At 36.3% G+C, this 16,558-nt stretch overlaps 3 protein-coding genes across 5 annotated transcripts; 1 reads left to right on the top strand and 2 right to left on the bottom strand.

Annotated features, from left to right (window-relative positions):
* The first annotated feature begins 29 nt into the window (after window positions 1-29).
* On the top strand, window positions 30-6,100 carry LOC101263481 (NADH dehydrogenase [ubiquinone] iron-sulfur protein 1, mitochondrial). The gene is made up of 5 exons (XM_004250155.5): window positions 30-637; window positions 1,722-1,968; window positions 2,920-3,214; window positions 4,035-4,409; window positions 4,980-6,100. Exons 1-5 carry the CDS (start codon window positions 232-234, stop codon window positions 5,874-5,876), a joined length of 2,220 nt encoding a protein of 739 aa, XP_004250203.1. The 5' UTR covers window positions 30-231; the 3' UTR covers window positions 5,877-6,100.
* Window positions 6,101-6,622: 522 nt separating this feature from the next.
* Window positions 6,623-11,491, bottom strand: LOC101262978 (DExH-box ATP-dependent RNA helicase DExH18, mitochondrial). Of its 3 annotated transcripts, none has more exons than XR_738371.4 (3): window positions 8,922-11,491; window positions 7,242-7,419; window positions 6,623-7,050 (listed from the first exon to the last, which is right to left on the bottom strand). XR_738371.4 is itself a non-coding variant. In XM_010314389.4 (2 exons), the coding sequence occupies exons 1-2, from the start codon at window positions 11,125-11,127 to the stop codon at window positions 7,331-7,333; spliced, it is 2,295 nt and encodes a 764-aa protein (XP_010312691.1). In that variant the 5' UTR covers window positions 11,128-11,402; the 3' UTR covers window positions 6,623-7,330. The 3 variants fall into 3 exon arrangements, 1 of the variants encoding a protein (XP_010312691.1); XR_011212512.1 differs by having other exon boundaries at window positions 6,623-7,135; window positions 8,922-11,311; XM_010314389.4 differs by having other exon boundaries at window positions 6,623-7,419; window positions 8,922-11,402.
* Window positions 11,492-12,605: 1,114 nt separating this feature from the next.
* Window positions 12,606-14,874, bottom strand: LOC101262678 (uncharacterized). The gene is made up of 2 exons (XM_004250152.5): window positions 14,743-14,874; window positions 12,606-13,274 (listed from the first exon to the last, which is right to left on the bottom strand). Exon 2 carries the CDS (start codon window positions 13,242-13,244, stop codon window positions 12,819-12,821), a length of 426 nt encoding a protein of 141 aa, XP_004250200.1. The 5' UTR covers window positions 13,245-13,274; window positions 14,743-14,874; the 3' UTR covers window positions 12,606-12,818.
* Between the last annotated feature and the right edge of the window lie 1,684 nt (window positions 14,875-16,558).

Raw genomic sequence — 16,558 nt, 5'->3', positions numbered from 1 at the left:
TAAGTCGAAATTAAAAGTTCACTCATTTTGGAGATTCGGGTATATTTGAACGCCCAAAAACTAAAAGGCCCATTTACTTCAAGCCCAAATCTCATAACCCGACCCGAACTCCATCCCCAATCAAATTTCCCTGCTCCATGGAAACAAAAACGTAGCACATCTGCTCTCCACACTCCAAAAACAAATTTACTCTCTCCATTTCTCCATTCGAATAACTGAAGATCAATCGCAATGGGATTAGGGTTACTCGCTTCTCGAGCCCTACGATCTTCTAGAATCATTCGAAACTCTACCCGCACCATCGTCTCCACGCCGGAGCTCAAAAACGCCGATGCTGCCGCCGCCGCAGCAGCAGCTGCGGACGCACCATCAGATCTTCCGAAGAGAAACCCAGTTGGTGGTGCTCGAGTTCATTTACCCAATCCGGATGATGTTATTGAGGTTTTCGTTGATGGGTACCCGGTCAAAATCCCTAAGGGTATGACTGTGCTTCAGGCTTGTGAAATTGCCGGAGTTGACATTCCGAGATTCTGTTATCATAGCCGACTTTCTATTGCTGGAAATTGCAGAATGTGTCTTGTGGAGGTTGAGAAATCTCCTAAGCCTGTTGCTTCTTGTGCCATGCCTGCACTTCCAGGTATCGCCATAGTTTATTGATCTAGATTTGTATTTGTATTTTTATGCTCAATTTAATGTTTTAATTGCTTATTTAAGCTCTCAAAAACGTTAGCTTTATCTATCCTCAATATCCATTCAGTTCTATTTGGACTCCCTATGGTAAAAAAGAGAGCTTTCCAAATTAACACTGGTGCTTAAGTGAAGTAGACTATATAGGATGGTAATGGTAATCATGTTCTTGTGAAAGATTTTATTTTGAGTAGTAATAGTGGACTAGTGCTGCTTGTCTTAATTGAAAACCAACTGAAGTTCTGCAAAAGAGGCTGTGTATATGCATCAAACTCGTGAACTACAGAAACCCCATGTGTGCATATCTATAGTTGTATTAATGGAGAACCAACTGAAGTATCCCCATTGCATTTCTGCAAAAGAGGCTGTGTATATGCATCAAACTCATGATCTACAGTGTCCCTGTGTGTGCAATTATATAGTTGTATTAATTGAGAACCAACTGAAGTATTACCATTGCATTTCTGCAAAAGAGGCTTTGTATATGCATCAAACTCATGATCTACAGAGTCCCCGCGTGTGCAATTCTATAGCTGCATTAATAGTCAACAGTAAACGGCCGGTCATTTGATCCTAGGAAAAAGAAACCATAAAAGTAAAGTCTTTTCATGTTACAGCTGTAGTTAACCAAACCATATATTATGGGCTAATGATATGTTCATTTGAGCTTGTTTGCTCGAGAGTCCGAGTGGTGATATTGCATGCATTGTATCAGTACTTCAGAAATGTTGATTGAGTCTTGTCAAAACACAAGTTTCTATTTTCTTCAGTTTCCCTTTTCTGAAGAATTATGGGAAGCTGGTATTTTCAATATTCTGTAGGTATTTTCTTTGGGTTAGTAACATCTTGACCTGTTGTGCATTTCACTTTACTTCATTGTTGCTTGTCATTTTATAGTTTTCATGAAGGCTGATCCTATTTGTAGTTATTGTTGAGTTATTATTGGCATTTTTCATTGTTTTGGTTTGCCATCTGTTCCTTGGATTTACATTAGTGTCGAGTCTTGCAAATTTATCTGGAGGGTACGCTTACAGGAATGAAGATCAAGACAGATACACCTATTGCCAAAAAGGCTCGTGAAGGAGTTATGGAGTTCTTGCTTATGAATCATCCACTTGATTGCCCAATTTGTGATCAGGGAGGAGAATGTGATCTCCAGGATCAATCTATGGCCTTTGGATCCGACCGCGGGCGTTTCACTGAAATGAAGAGATCTGTGGTTGACAAGAATTTGGGTCCATTGGTGAAGACTGTGATGACCCGGTGCATCCAGTGTACAAGGTCTGTGTTTGATCCTTACTTATCCTAGTGCTTTTTGCTAAACATAAAATTTGTGTGGTTCAATTTCTCATGGAAATGGAAGTTTAGAAATCAACCTTAAACCAAAACTTGATAAATATTGTTTAAGGTGTGGCAGGCCAACCGTGAACCGTCCATGCTACACGGATGCTTCATGTGCATTGATGTATCTTGATACTGGTGTCACTCAAGTATAGTTACATTTTGCAGGTTTATAATAGATTAAAAAATAGCAAAAAAGGGTAAAAAGGGTACAGATGTATACTGGATATTTACATACCTGCATCCTGAATCTGAATCGTATGCACAACTTTTTGATGTAACATAACCAACCGTCAATATTGTATCTTTTTATGTTCCCCAAATCTCATGAGAAAAACTTGCAAGTTAGAGCAGGAAATCATTTGAATGCTCGTCCCTTGTGCATGTGATTTCTAATTAAGAATAGTCAGAAGAAGAGAGAGCCTAATACCTTATCCCCCTCCCCCAAAAAGTAAAATAAAATGAAGAGGTAGCCTGATAAGATGGGAGTGATGATTTTCGTGGACATTGGCATGTTATAAGTGCCAATAGCTTAGCAGAAATTGCCGGTCTATCGTCCCCAATTCACTCCTATACTGCATAATTTGTGGGATGTTAACATTCATATTTTGTGGTTATATCACCCTACAACAGAACAATTTGCCACTGGCTCTTTCATATCTCTGACATGCTTCTGCCTTCTTGAGTTATTCCTTTCCACTGATAAACCTCAAAATTTGTCCTCTTTGTTAATACAGCTTTAAAAAAACTTCAGAACATGTATGAGAGATTGAGTATAGCAAATATATATTAGGTTTAAGCTTTTTACAGGAGGAATAGGAAAGACTTGCTTGAGTACATTTTATATCTCTAGCACAGTATGCTCTGATTATTGGCCTGCTTGTGAAACAGGTGTGTCAGGTTTGCATCAGAAGTAGCTGGAGTGGAGGACCTTGGAATGTTGGGTCGTGGTAGTGGAGAAGAAATTGGAACTTATGTTGAAAAGCTTATGACAAGTGAGCTTTCAGGGAACGTGATTGATATATGTCCAGTAGGAGCCCTTACATCAAAACCTTTTGCCTTCAAAGCCAGAAATTGGGAGCTAAAGGGCACCGAAAGCATTGATGTGACTGATGCTGTTGGTTCTAACATCCGAATTGATAGTAGAGGTCCGGAGGTCATGCGTGTTGTACCACGATTAAATGAGGTACTGTATTTTATTGGAGCTCTTATTTTATCCCCTCTGAACTGAGTAGTCATGCTTATATTTGGTAGATTATCTTATTTACGAGGATCACCTGTGTGTCTCCAGTTCCTGCATTTTTTTCTAGTTGGGAAGTCATTCAAGTTTTAAATGTTTCAGGGTAGCCCAAGCTTTAGAGCTGATTTAAATTTGGACCTGACTTCTGCTTTGCCAGTGTGTTTGTGCATTAGCTTAGTGTTGCCTAGGCTCTACTTTTTCTTGTTTTCGGTTTAGATCAAAATTTGATAATTTGTGCTGAATAGTTTAGTAAGAGGAGTTTTTGTTTTTGAAAAGAGCAGCCAATGTGAAGAGGCTGCACCTGATTACAAGGTGTAATTAGCAAAATATAGGTTGATGATGTATTGTATCAAAATGATTTTTATAAGGTGGTAGACTTCATTTTCCCCATCCTTCTGCTCTTCACATTCACATATCTCGCCCTTCACATTCACATTTTCAGCCAACTGCTGCTGCAAGTATGTCTATTTCACACTCGGCCATTGCACTGTACTATTGAAGAAAAGCATATACGACCTGCAGCGGAAGGAAGAAGAGTAAATACGACTAAATGCTGCCTTGATATGATTTGGACCCCTTGATCATTTCTCTTTTTTGTGTTTTCTCTTCTGAAAATGTTTTATTTTTGTACTCCTTGATGTAGATACTTCTAATTACCAGTATACTAAATTCTTAGTTGTAGTTTCAGAATTAGTATTTTCTCTGTTTTTCCTTTGCTTTTGATTTTGTAAATTAAAAGAGTGAGTTAATGCACATAATGGCACAGGACATCAATGAAGAATGGATATCAGACAAAACACGATTCTTTTATGATGGTCTGAAGAGGCAAAGGCTCAATGACCCCATGATCCGTGGTGCTGATGGACGATTTCAGGCAGTGAGCTGGCGGGATGCCCTAGCTATTGTTGCTGAAGTCATGCATCAAATTAAGCCAGAGGAAATTGTTGGTGTTGCAGGAAAACTGTCTGACGCAGAATCCATGATGGCACTGAAAGATCTTTTGAACAAAATGGGGTCAAACAACATCTTTTGTGAAGGAAATGGCATGAGTCCAAATGCTGACCTTCGTTCTGGATATATTATGAATACCAGCATTAGTGGCTTGGAGAAAGCAGATGCTTTCCTCTTGGTTGGAACCCAGGTAAATGTTTGCAATCCTTTTTCATGGTTATAATTTGGAAAAGGGTTGTCGCTTGATCTCTTCTATATGTGCATAGTGGATGGAAAAACTCCATGATCATTCATTTTTAGTTTCTGTTCCATGCCTACCCTTTTCCCTGTTCCCAAGTACAGTACAAACAATCTCTGGGGGTCCTTTTGAGGGGGAAGGGTGTCTAAATTTAGATTATACATGATTGCCATTGATGAAACCAGCTCATCCTTCTCTAACTAATGATAAGAGGGAAACTAGTCCTCTTGTTAATTCTCCGGGAATGAAATTTGACTTCTACTGGGTGTGCTAATTATTAGACTAGTTGATGGTTTGGCTACTTAAGTTAATTGTTGAAGGATCAAAATGTTGTTGAATTGGCTAGCCTAATTTTGCGAATCACATGGATGATATTCAGAAGTGTGATAAAGATTTATGATAGCTCCATTGAGGACAACATTGTACATTTGTTTATTAGGAATTTATTACCTTTAGCAAGCTGTGTATCTGTTATTCTCATGCTCTATTAATTATTGGCTACTATTGTCTTGAATTTTCCAGCCAAGAGTGGAAGCTGCTATGGTGAACGCCAGAATCCGCAAAACAGTTAAAGCTACAAATGCTAAGGTAGGTTATGTTGGGCCTGCTGCTGATTTCAACTATGATCATGAACATCTTGGAACAGACCCTCAAACACTAGTTGAAATTGCCAAGGGAAGCCATCCATTTTCCTCAGCTCTCAAAAATGCTAAGAACCCAGTGATCATCGTCGGTGCTGGTGTGTTTGATCGAGATGATAAGGATGCTGTCTTTGCTGCCGTTGACACAATTGCAAAGAACAATAATGTCGTGAGACCTGATTGGAATGGACTAAATGTTTTGCTTCTGAATGCTGCCCAAGCTGCCGCTCTTGATCTTGGACTTGTGCCTGAATCTGATAAATGCATTGAGTCTGCAAAGTTTGTATATTTGATGGGTGCTGATGATGTGAACTTGGACAAACTTCCAGATGATGCCTTTGTGGTTTACCAAGGTCACCATGGTGATCGCGGTGTGTATCGTGCAAATGTCATTTTGCCAGCATCTGCTTTCACAGAGAAAGAAGGAATATATGAAAACACAGAAGGATGCGCTCAGATCACAATGCCAGCAGTTCCCACTGTTGGCGACGCCAGGGATGATTGGAAGATAGTAAGAGCGCTGTCTGAAGTGGCAGGTGTCGCATTACCCTATGATAGTCTAGGTGCAATCCGATCTCGAATTAAGACAGTAGCACCAAATCTCCTAGAAGTGGATGAGAGACAACCAGCCACATTCTCAACTTCTTTGAGACCTGAAGTCAGCCAAAAAGTAAGTGCAACTCCATTCACACCTGCCGTGGAGAATTTCTACATGACTGATGCAATTACTAGGGCATCAAAGATTATGGCTCAGTGTAGTGCCTTGCTAAAGAAATGAGCATCGGGTATCGGTACCTGTAATAAGTTTCTTCCATTCACTTTTTCCTGCCAGTGTTATCAGTTTTAAAGTTGATGGGTTTTTTTTGTATTGAGATCAAAAGAAGAGAGCAGAGAAGACTGTAAATTGATGTGCCACAGTGAATGTCCTCATAAATGGCACCAACAACTTGGATCTCTAGTTTGTACTTTTTTCTGTAATTTAATCAAGCAGGTTTGCTGTGATTGTTGAGTTTTCCACACTAAGGTTGGACAAAACTGAAATTCATTCTCAGCACAAATATATGAAACTGGAGAAACTCTTTTCTAACATAATAAGACTTTCATATCAATTCAGCACAATGGAGAAATATATCATCCATTAACTAGTACTTTTTTATTTCATATTTGTAGTCAAGTAAAAGCTCAATTTGAAGAGTATCTAGGCATACTTTGGAGAAAATGAAATATGAAATGTGTCCACTGACGAACATTGAAATGAGCCAAACAGTTTCGACATGGTGTAGGCTTTCTAAGAGATGATGAGGAAGAAGGAAGTAAGTTAGAATGAGGCAATGTGACTCAATTATGATTTGATGTAAACATTGAGTGCAAGTAATTATATCTTCACTAGCCATACAATATTCGAATTCTACAAGCGTTTGTAAATGTTAAGTGTGTGGAACAATTTCACTTCATACAAGCTTGAAAACACCTTAATGCACACATATCAAATACCAGAATAGGCAGAAGGCAAAGACAAATACCTTAAAAGGAAAAGACTAGACTAATAGTCATTATTCTTTGATATAGGACCTGAAATAGTACAAAAAAATTCCCTTGGTCTCATATGCATGATATACACAATACAACATAAAAGACTCAGCCAATAGTTTTAACTAAGATATCATAGCTCACCTAACAAAACAAACATACTACGCATCAGAATCCTCCACCGCTCGATTCTCACATCAGATGCATCATTTATATGAATGAATAACCACTAAATTTCAAAAAAAATATGAAATTCAACTCATGATTGTAGTACAATGAGTACAGCTCTAACTATATAAAAGGCTAAACACGTCAAGTTCAAATCTTGAATCTATCTCTTGCTTGATGTTGCTAGATTTTGACGCAGCTTCTATGTGTTGGAATCACAAACTCTTATAGTCGTCAAGTCTCCAGCTTCACTCCTGTAGTTTATGATTGAACAGGTCAGTCTAGTACAAGTGAAGCCAACAATCAGCACCGATAACTTTTCTTCTGAATCTTTCAATCCTTTAATAAACATGATGCATCAAGACTAAACATGAGCGAGTTCAAGGACAAAAATTATGCATCCTCCAAAAGGACCTAAACACGATAACATTTGGATGAAACTTGCCTCTTCTTCCTGGTTATGATTCTAATTCTAGTCTGCTGTATCTGGGAGCTGTACAAGACTTCCTGCTTTGCTTGGACGCCCGTATTAGTCTATGGGACACGAAGCGCTAAACCAGCAGTATCATGCTGCAATCTTCTGTGGCTGCTGGTGTTGAGACAAAGCTGTTCCTTGGTTTCTCCTGTAAAAGGAACCAAATTAATATGCAAGTTCATGATATCTTAGGATTGGCTCTCGCAGGGAAAATACATATATTGTTGAACATGGTCACGTAAGGTAATAAGATGAAAGAAGGATATAAAAAACATAATTAAAACTGTGAATTGTTTAAATAGCAAAACATTGGCAAAAAGCCCTCAAAGCCTTTGCCCCCAAGGCCTAGTTCGAATGGCAAAAGGAGGAGGATTTGTGACTTAGGTCGCAGGTTCAAGCCGCACACCATGCAAACGAAGCCCGGTATTAAGTGGAGAAGGGTAGAGGGGCGGGCCCATTATCCACCAAGTTTAGAAGGCTGTGATTGGTCCAGAGGGCGCAAATCACAGGTGGATTTCTCGGTTATTAAAAAAAAACCTCAAAGCCTTTCGACTTGTATATGAGGAGTACATTTTGAGATGATTGAGGTTAAGCAAAGACTTCAATGCACCTCGTCAACCTATCATCTCTTCATGCAGTATACTTAAAATAAGATTCAGGCTCATGTAAGATGCAGATATCTTTGGTCTTTGGCTAGGTTGCTCAGACTCTTCAAAAATGTTGTCAGGTGTGTTACATCATCCAAACATAGTTCACTGTTGGAGTATGACACCAGTGTGGCAATATTTTTTTGAGAGTTAAAGCAACATAGGTGTTTGGAAGCATGGCATGCAGTACAGGGAACAAGAAACCAACTGGTAACATCTTCCCTCGTCTCATAACAGTACTATTAAGCTATCATCATAGTACATGTGTTGGTGGGAATAGGTGGTTCCATGTAGAATAGTCGAGGTGCGCACAGGCTGGTCTGGACACCACCGTGATTTTTAAAAAAAAGACTATTATGCTCATCACAGTACCTATCAGTTTCAACAGGACATCACTTTGGTACCATGGAATACTCTAGGTGTGCACAAGCTGTGGCTCAGACACCGCCGTTTTTTTTAATAAAAAAAGGGTTTGTTATGCTATTTTATAATTTTACCCATCTGTTTCAACAGGACATCACTGTGGTACCACCAGTGAAGCAGTCCTACAATTTTCTTTAGCTGTGCAACCTTCCATGCCAATAACCATGTAAATTTGTTCTATTGACATAACAAAATTACTTTCTCCTCGCGGAAAATGGATTAAATCCTTTCTATGCACCAGTTACAGAACCAGAAATTAATACCTTCCATTTTTAGTACTTCAATGAGGATTAAGGATGAAGAGCTGAAATGGCAATCACCTCATTGACACGCTTGCACAAATCTAAAGTCTCTACGTAAGTAACTGACAACTGACGTCTAGGTTATTGTAACAAATCCAAAGAACAGGTAATAATTGCCTCTGACAATTGGGGGGTGGACCTAGATCCATGCATATGACATAGAGGTCATTTGGGTATTCTTTTTTATAATTAGAAACTTCATGCTCGCTGATATGGAGTCAATAAAGAAATAAAAAAAGGGGGGAAGAGGGATTCACTATAATTAGTTAACAACTGACCTTGGTCTTTCTTTACCACTTTTTGTTGTTTCCCATTCCTCGACTCTGGTTTCCAACGAGCATTTGCAAGTGATTCACCTAGTAACTCAGCAATCCCTGTTGCCATTGCCTCGGCCTTTTTGAAATATGGAAACTTCTCCCCCTCAAAATGATTAGATAACCACATGTACATGGACAACACTTGGTGCTTAGTCTCAAGATCCAAGAGCTCTGAATCATTACGAGCAGAACAATTTGGCATACCCATTGCTATATTAACAGGCAGTGCTTGTGCATACGATGAAGCAAACTTCAGAAGATGGTACATTGCTTTTGGGTCTCTAATGTTAACAGGGGCAAAGCAAAAATTGAAACGATCTTCAAGAGATAATCCTTGAACTTTCTCCAGCATATTAGCTATCTTTTTTATGTGGTTATACTGGCACAAGAAGTAAGAACCATCCAAACGGCAATTTTCACCAAATCTATCAAGCAGCTCGGCGAATGTAGAGTTACAAATTTGCCCCGCAAATAACTCCACCTGCTCATAGAAAGGAAAGAGCCCAACTTTGTTAACTTCTTCAAATGGCTTCTTCAGACACTCAATTAAGTAGTCTAAATCCTCCAGCTGCAAAGTGGTTGCTAGTCCTTCAGGATAGCGACTTCCTCTTCGACCAGCTCTTCCAGCAATCTGCTTCACCTGTGATGCAGGAACAGGAACAATCCGGTCACCGTTGTACTTCGACAAGGTATAGAAGATGATTCTCCGAATGTTTAGGTTTAAACCCATTCCGACTGCGTCACTGGCAACCAAGACATCAAACTCATTGTTTGGATCGTTAAATAAGGTAGCTTGCTGTCGTCGTGTCTCTGGTGGTAAGGCACCATAAATTACACAACAACGGTGATTAGAATGCTTCTCAATCGCCAATTTTACTTCAAATATCTCTCTTCTTGAAAAGGCAACAACACAGTCCCCGGACTTCACTTTCGTGAGATCACCTAAAAGGGTCTTTGCTTCAACCACCAATGGCTTAAACCTCTCATAATGCTGTTCTACCAACTCATCCCCAGTTTCAGAACAGACTTTGCGAACAATATTCAAAACACTTGGATCTCCACAAACATGTATCTCATCAGCTTTTAATCCTAGTAGAGCCCTCGTCCATGCATAACCTCTATGTGTGTCCGCCATCATTTGGATTTCATCAATAACTGCTACATCATACATCTCATCAGTCGAAACCATCTCAACCGTGCAAGCAATGTGATTAGAAAATGGGACATGCTTCTTCTCCTGCCCTGTAAGAAGACTACAGTATACCCCTAATCCATTCACTTTATCGAAAACTTCCATAGCCAACAATCTTAGAGGACTACAATATATACCCTTCTTTGCTTCCATGAAACTTTGCAATGCATTATATGTTTTACCACTATTAGTGGGACCACAGTGATATATGATCTTGCGTTTCATCGCCCTGGCAAATGGAAACCAAGTATGAGGTTTTGTCAAATCCGCCGACTCAACCATTTTCCGGAAGTTCTTAATCTCATCAGGAAACTCCTCTAAGCAGAACTCCACAAAGATCGGAAACAGAAACTTCTCAGATTCAATACACGGACCAAGTGACACTAAGTACTTCACAACATCAACCTTACACTTTTTAAAGAAAAAATTTCGGAACTTCTGAGCTGCTGTAGGAAAAAATGAAGCCCCAATATACACAGCTAGCGCCTGATTAGAAGCCCATCCAGACTTAGCAAAACATCTAAATATCTCAATCGAAGTATCCCAATCAGCTCGTGTTTGCTTTTCACACTTGGTAGCATCCCTAAGCTCCCTATATATTTCTACCGGATCACGACTAGCTATTTGAACAAAATTCAATCTTTTCTCAGACCCTAATCCTCCATCTCCACACTCATTCTCTTCCACATCCACATCACAAACTTCTAATTCGTTATCCCCATTTTCCACCACTGTAGAAAAAGGGTGTCCATAAAAATGAAAAAGATTCAATTTTTTCCATTGATTACACCATAAAGATGAAAACTGAGGTGGGGTTGGTATTCTGTGTCCATAAACATCAAAATCTTGAACTTTTTTTGGTTCTGCAAAATGGGTATGCAGGAATCCACTAGAAACTGATAAAAATCTCAACTTTGATACATTATTCTTGGATAAATACAGATAAAAAAGATTTCTTGCTGGTCTTATTGCCATTTAGGAGATAAAAGATTATTGCATCAAGAATGTAATATGCATATAGCAAAACAAAGAAAATAATACAGAAGCTAAAAATTACAAAGGTAGAAAAATATTAAGCATACCTCGAAGAAAGGAGAAAGAGTGGTGAATGTTGGAACACAAACTAAAACCCTACGAAGGAAGTTGAAATACAGTGGACAGGAAAAAGAAAAAATTATTTTCCCAGATTTTTAGCATGTAGGGTTAAATTTTTTGCTAATTTAAAAAGTGGTTTATAAAGAATAATAAAAACTCAAATACTTTTTAAACAAATGTCTCGAATTTGAGTAATATATAATTTATTTTTTTTGATAGAGAGAGCTAATATAATTCAATATGTGTATCGAAAATCGAATGAGAAATCAAAATATATAAAATGTAAGGCAAATTTTTCCACAAGATAGGTTTTATTTGTTAGACGGTAAGAATTAAATATGAATCTATTTGTCATACGTTATTGAAGGTATATATACATTATTTTTTTAATAATTAAGATATCAAACTTTAAAATCGCAAAATTAACGATGTAAAACTTGTTCCGATAATTAAAGGATTATTTATAAAAAATAAAATAAAATGACTATATTTAGTAATATGTACTTCATTCAAGAAAGTTGTTTTCATATTTCAATGCAAATATTTTCCTCAAAATAACTTTGAAAATATTTTTGAATTTTTTTTGTATGTAGTGTTATCCCAGAATCCACATATAAGATAACATCAGATATATTATTATTGCATTAGTTCTACGGCCTAATGATAGGAAAACAAATATTAACGCAATCAGATTACTTGCAAGATAATTAATTAGAAGTAAATTTCTATGATAATGTATAAAACCTCACTATTTATTATAGTATCAAGACAAAATTCATGATAATAATAAATAAAAAAAAGGTTAGAAGGTTAAAAATAGGGATAATGCCTAAGTACCCCTCAACCTATGCCCGAAATCTTAGAGACACACTTATACTATACTAAGGTCCTATTACCCCTGGACTTATTTTATTAATAATTTTTTACCTTTTTTCGACCTACGTGGCACTATCTTATGGGCCCAACGATGGATGACTTTTTTTTTCAAACTAATGCCACGTAGGCTAAAAAGGGGTAGAAAATTACTTTTAAAATAAGTTCAGGGGGGCAATAGGACCTTAGTATAGTAGAAGTGTGTCTCTGAAATTTCGAGTATAGGTTGAGGGGTTTTCTTGTGCATTATCGCTTAAAAATACCTAAATTATTATATTTTATTTGCGAATTTTATACCTTTAACTATTTATTCTTCTTTTTACCTATCTATGCTATCATTCCTTTTGTATTAGTAAACACTTGAACTCTGAGGTTGGCCAAATATTTTTTCTCAATCGACAACACATGTAGGCCAACTCAATATCGATGTGTGCTTTAATACAAATGGAGAAATAGTTTAGATAAGTAAATAAAACAATGCATCGTTGACTATGAAATTCGCGTCATTTAACTTGAAAGAAAAAAGAAACGATCAATCATTCTACCGAATAAAAATACATGTCCCTTGACATCATTTTTAAGTATGAATTGAACTTATAACAATACTAATTTGTATACAACAGATAGAGAAGATGAATCAAGAAAAACTTGATCAAGTGTTACATTATACTTCTGGCTTTCAAACCGAAAAATCAATATCATTTTGAATCTTCATCTGTTGTCTTTGAGCACGAAGCAATGCCAGTTTGCTCGTACGAGCCTTCCCAATTCTGTCCATCGAAACATTTGATCTCAACATGAGTTAGCGTACCAGGATCAACGCACCTCAAAGTAACAGCTATTCCATCTGGATTCGATCGTGGAATGTAAAATGAAGTTATGCCACAAACTTTGCAGAAGGTGTGTTTAGCTGTGTGAGTACCGAATGTATAGGTTGTGATGAACTCCTTAGAGTCTCCGAGAAGTTCAAATCTCTCCGAGGGAACTATGAAGTGTGTGTTTCTTCTCATGGAGCAGTCAGAGCAGTTACAATCCCACGCGACGATGCTAGATGGTGCATAGACTTGCCATCTTACTCTTTTACAGTGACATCCACCGGTATGTAGTACCAGCTCGGAATCCATTCTTCAGAATCGTCTATCTCCAGACTGATACTGCATCACACATCAGATATTAGTGTTTCATCTTGAAATGAAGATTCTGTGAACAATGTACTTATTTCATACTTCTGCAAACGACAAATCTTAGGACTAATTATCATACTAGCAAGCAAAAAAGAAGACCGGTTTTAGGTGTAAGCTCTGCATATCTTCCCTCGGATAATTAGCATGTACAAACTGTACACATTCTGTTTTCAATGAAGCGATTGCACTAACAGATCTGTGCATCACCAAACGTTTTAACAAGTTCTGTTTTCAACAAAGAGATTGTACAATAATTCTATTGTTTTAACGGAAAACTATGAGAAAACACATTTTATATGATCAGAATGAACTAAATGATTTCCCACTTTGTAATTGAAATGTATCAGTTCCAAATCATCGACTGCCCTGACAGACATTTCAATACAAATGTCCGCTGAAACTAGTTTCCTCTAACACGTTCGAGAGAATGAGCTTGAGGATATCAGACAAAGAACTTGTTATTAACATAAACGTAAAAAGACATTACACTGAATAGATAAACATATAACTGTTTGCAAGTATATTACTGTGAATCATATCAGATTTCCTATCTTTTTAGGCTAAATAGGAATTAGGATAAATATATCCGTCAAAATGGGATTGATGCAACACCAGATAGTGTTTAATTCGCGTATTCTGCTAAAGATAGACAAAATGTACAATGACACTTCAAGATCATCGACAGCCAATATACTTATACATTAGGATCTCGTCTATCCAAATTCAAGCATCGATAAGCAGCTCCAATACTAAGGCCATGACAGCTAAACAGACATCCATGGCACATGTTCCCTAGATATAAATTGCATTTCAATCATACCTCGACTAATTCCACCACATACCTACTACACCTCCCACCAACACAGATACCGAATAACTCTGCCACAATGACTTAGGCATGTGAAAGAAATCACCTCTTATTTATTCAAGCCCATTATCTTATTGCAATTTTCTACTGTCACACTCTGAATATGCATTTTAACATAATCCAAAAAATTCAGCAGGTCATTATTATATCGAAAATCTATGAGGTAAGGGTAAGGTCTGCGTACACTCTACACTCTGAAACCCCATTTGTGAGATTACACTGGACATGTTGTTATTGTATTTGTATACATATTCTTTGCTCAAACATGACCAAGCACATAAAAAGTCCCAAATTTGCTTAATTGCCTCTAAACTTAGAGCAAAGGTACAATCTTTTCAACTGTTTAAAGGCAAAAAAACTCAACTTGGAGATCCTAATCACATCATTAAATGAAATATAAATTGAATTAACAAATTGATTTTTTTTTTTTTTTTTTTTGCAGAATCTTTAAACCCCATAACTAAGCAAATTCAGTTGAATCAAGAACTATTATAAACATGATAATCAACTAAAAGTAATATTAACTTATAAAAGAAATGAAAAAAGACAAATTAAAATTTAGATTATTACCTTTTGCTAAGTCTAAATTGGAACCACTTCACTATAATTCAAACTTCAAATCCTGCAAAAAAATTTTAAAAAAAATTATAAATCTTTGAAGTCAGTCAGAAAATATAAATTTCTTTTGGGCCAATGGGCCTGACATTTGTTTCAGAATTTGTAGAAAGCCCATTTTGATGTTCAATATGATTATAAAGCCCATTTGTTTTAGAATATGTTCATCCGACCGTTTAAATTTAAAATACGCGATGAATATATAATATATTTATGATTCTATGTATAATATGTGTATATCAAATATAATCTTTGTGACAAATGTCCTCTAGTTTAAATGTGAATTTTTGTTTATATTAGTCCATCACTATTTATAGGTGAATTTGAAGATTAATTGTGTGATGTTATCCATATCAATCGAGTATTTATGGTCACCAAAGCTACTAGCTTTTCTCGTATATACATCTGCAAAGTGTATAGATGGATAAATACACTAAGTCGGGCTCCGCGTCATAGGTATAAATATTGTATACATATACATCAAATATTTTGAATCGGAAATAATTAATTTAGCTGAACTAGTAAAATTCTGAATTCGTTTTTATGTGTTGTTTCATGATTCTTATGACTTTCTTTATCTTACAGTAGATAAGAGTAAATCAACTTTATGGTTGGCTTAATCATTTCATCTACTCAAGGATCACATTAAAAACAACTTCTATCTTGAAAAAAAAAAACATCAAATGATGAACTTGACAAGCTAGTTCAATCATCAATTTCTACTTTGCATGGTGAAATTGGATAGATCAAATTAAAGCACTTTCAAAAATAATTTATAATATTATAATATTCTCTTTACTAGCAATTTTATAGTAGGTCAAATACATAAACAAATCTCTAAATTTGTTGGGGTTTTTTTTCTCAGGTAGTCATTTTCCTATTGAATTATTAAATCGCTCATAATTTGTTCCTTTTAAATAAACACACTTGGCTGATGTGGAACCAGATTTTTAAAGGGTATTGATGGAGCATACATGTGTTTGTTTCAAACTCATTAGTCCAATTGATAGTGAAAATGTTCGAGAATAATTGTGCTTAACTTCAAGTCATTTGAACACATTAGAAAACAAATGAGACTAACACAGTTTGTCTTCGTTCTTCACTCAGAAAATATTACAGTAAGAACACAATCGAAGACATTCACAGTAAAAAAGCGATCAAAATTAACTAACGATGTTTAAAAGGAACAGTTTATGTATGGTTCAATGATTCAATAGGAAAATGACGTAATTAAAGTACCTAAAGAAAAAAAAAACAAGCTTAGAAATTTATTTATGAGTTCGATGTTTATAATATTTTTATATCCAATATATTATCAAATTTTATGATATACGTAAAATTATGTCTGATATTTTGAACTCTACATCGAATCAAATATAATATAAGAGACAAAGCAAGTAGCTTTCAGTGACATCCTTTGTATTGTCTTAATCACAATAATTGATATACGTGTGCAACCCCTATATATACAACTTGTAAATACAAATTAAATTGTTCAAAAATTAGTCAAAATCTTCAACTTCATTCTTCCCCAGGGCCCCTTTTTTTTCTATCTGAAATTAGAGGATAAGCTTTGAAAAAAAAGATGTATGATTGCATGACAATATGACTAATTATAATTTATCAAAATATATAAATAAATAAGTAATTAATGATTTCGGTTCACTGTTAAGATATTATCTGATTTGAATTTAGGCCAACACAAATTTATCTTAGATTTTAACTCAAAAAGCGGAAATTACGCTTTTACTGTTGATTCTAAACGTATTTT

The sequence above is a fragment of the Solanum lycopersicum genome, chromosome 11 (assembly GCF_036512215.1).
Source record: "Solanum lycopersicum chromosome 11, SLM_r2.1".
Classification (NCBI taxonomy): Eukaryota; Viridiplantae; Streptophyta; class Magnoliopsida; order Solanales; family Solanaceae; genus Solanum; species Solanum lycopersicum.
The sequence above is the reverse complement of the archived record's forward strand: the minus strand, read 5'-3'. Positions and strand labels throughout refer to the sequence as shown.

Bases quoted from the DNA above. Each gene is read 5' to 3' on its own strand.
- LOC101262978 (XM_010314389.4), bottom strand. From the start codon at position 11,127: ATGGCAATAAGACCAGCAAGAAATCTTTTTTATCTGTATTTATCCAAG. The intron at 7,420-8,921 runs GTCAGTTGTTAA...TTCCTTTTACAG, and splicing joins AGTGGTAAAGAAAGACCAAG to GAGAAACCAAGGAACAGCTT.
- LOC101263481 (XM_004250155.5), top strand. From the start codon at position 232: ATGGGATTAGGGTTACTCGCTTCTCGAGCCCTACGATCTTCTAGAATC. The intron at 638-1,721 runs GTATCGCCATAG...GTACGCTTACAG, and splicing joins TGCCATGCCTGCACTTCCAG to GAATGAAGATCAAGACAGAT. The intron at 4,410-4,979 runs GTAAATGTTTGC...TGAATTTTCCAG, and splicing joins TCCTCTTGGTTGGAACCCAG to CCAAGAGTGGAAGCTGCTAT.
- LOC101262678 (XM_004250152.5), bottom strand. From the start codon at position 13,244: ATGGATTCCGAGCTGGTACTACATACCGGTGGATGTCACTGTAAAAGA.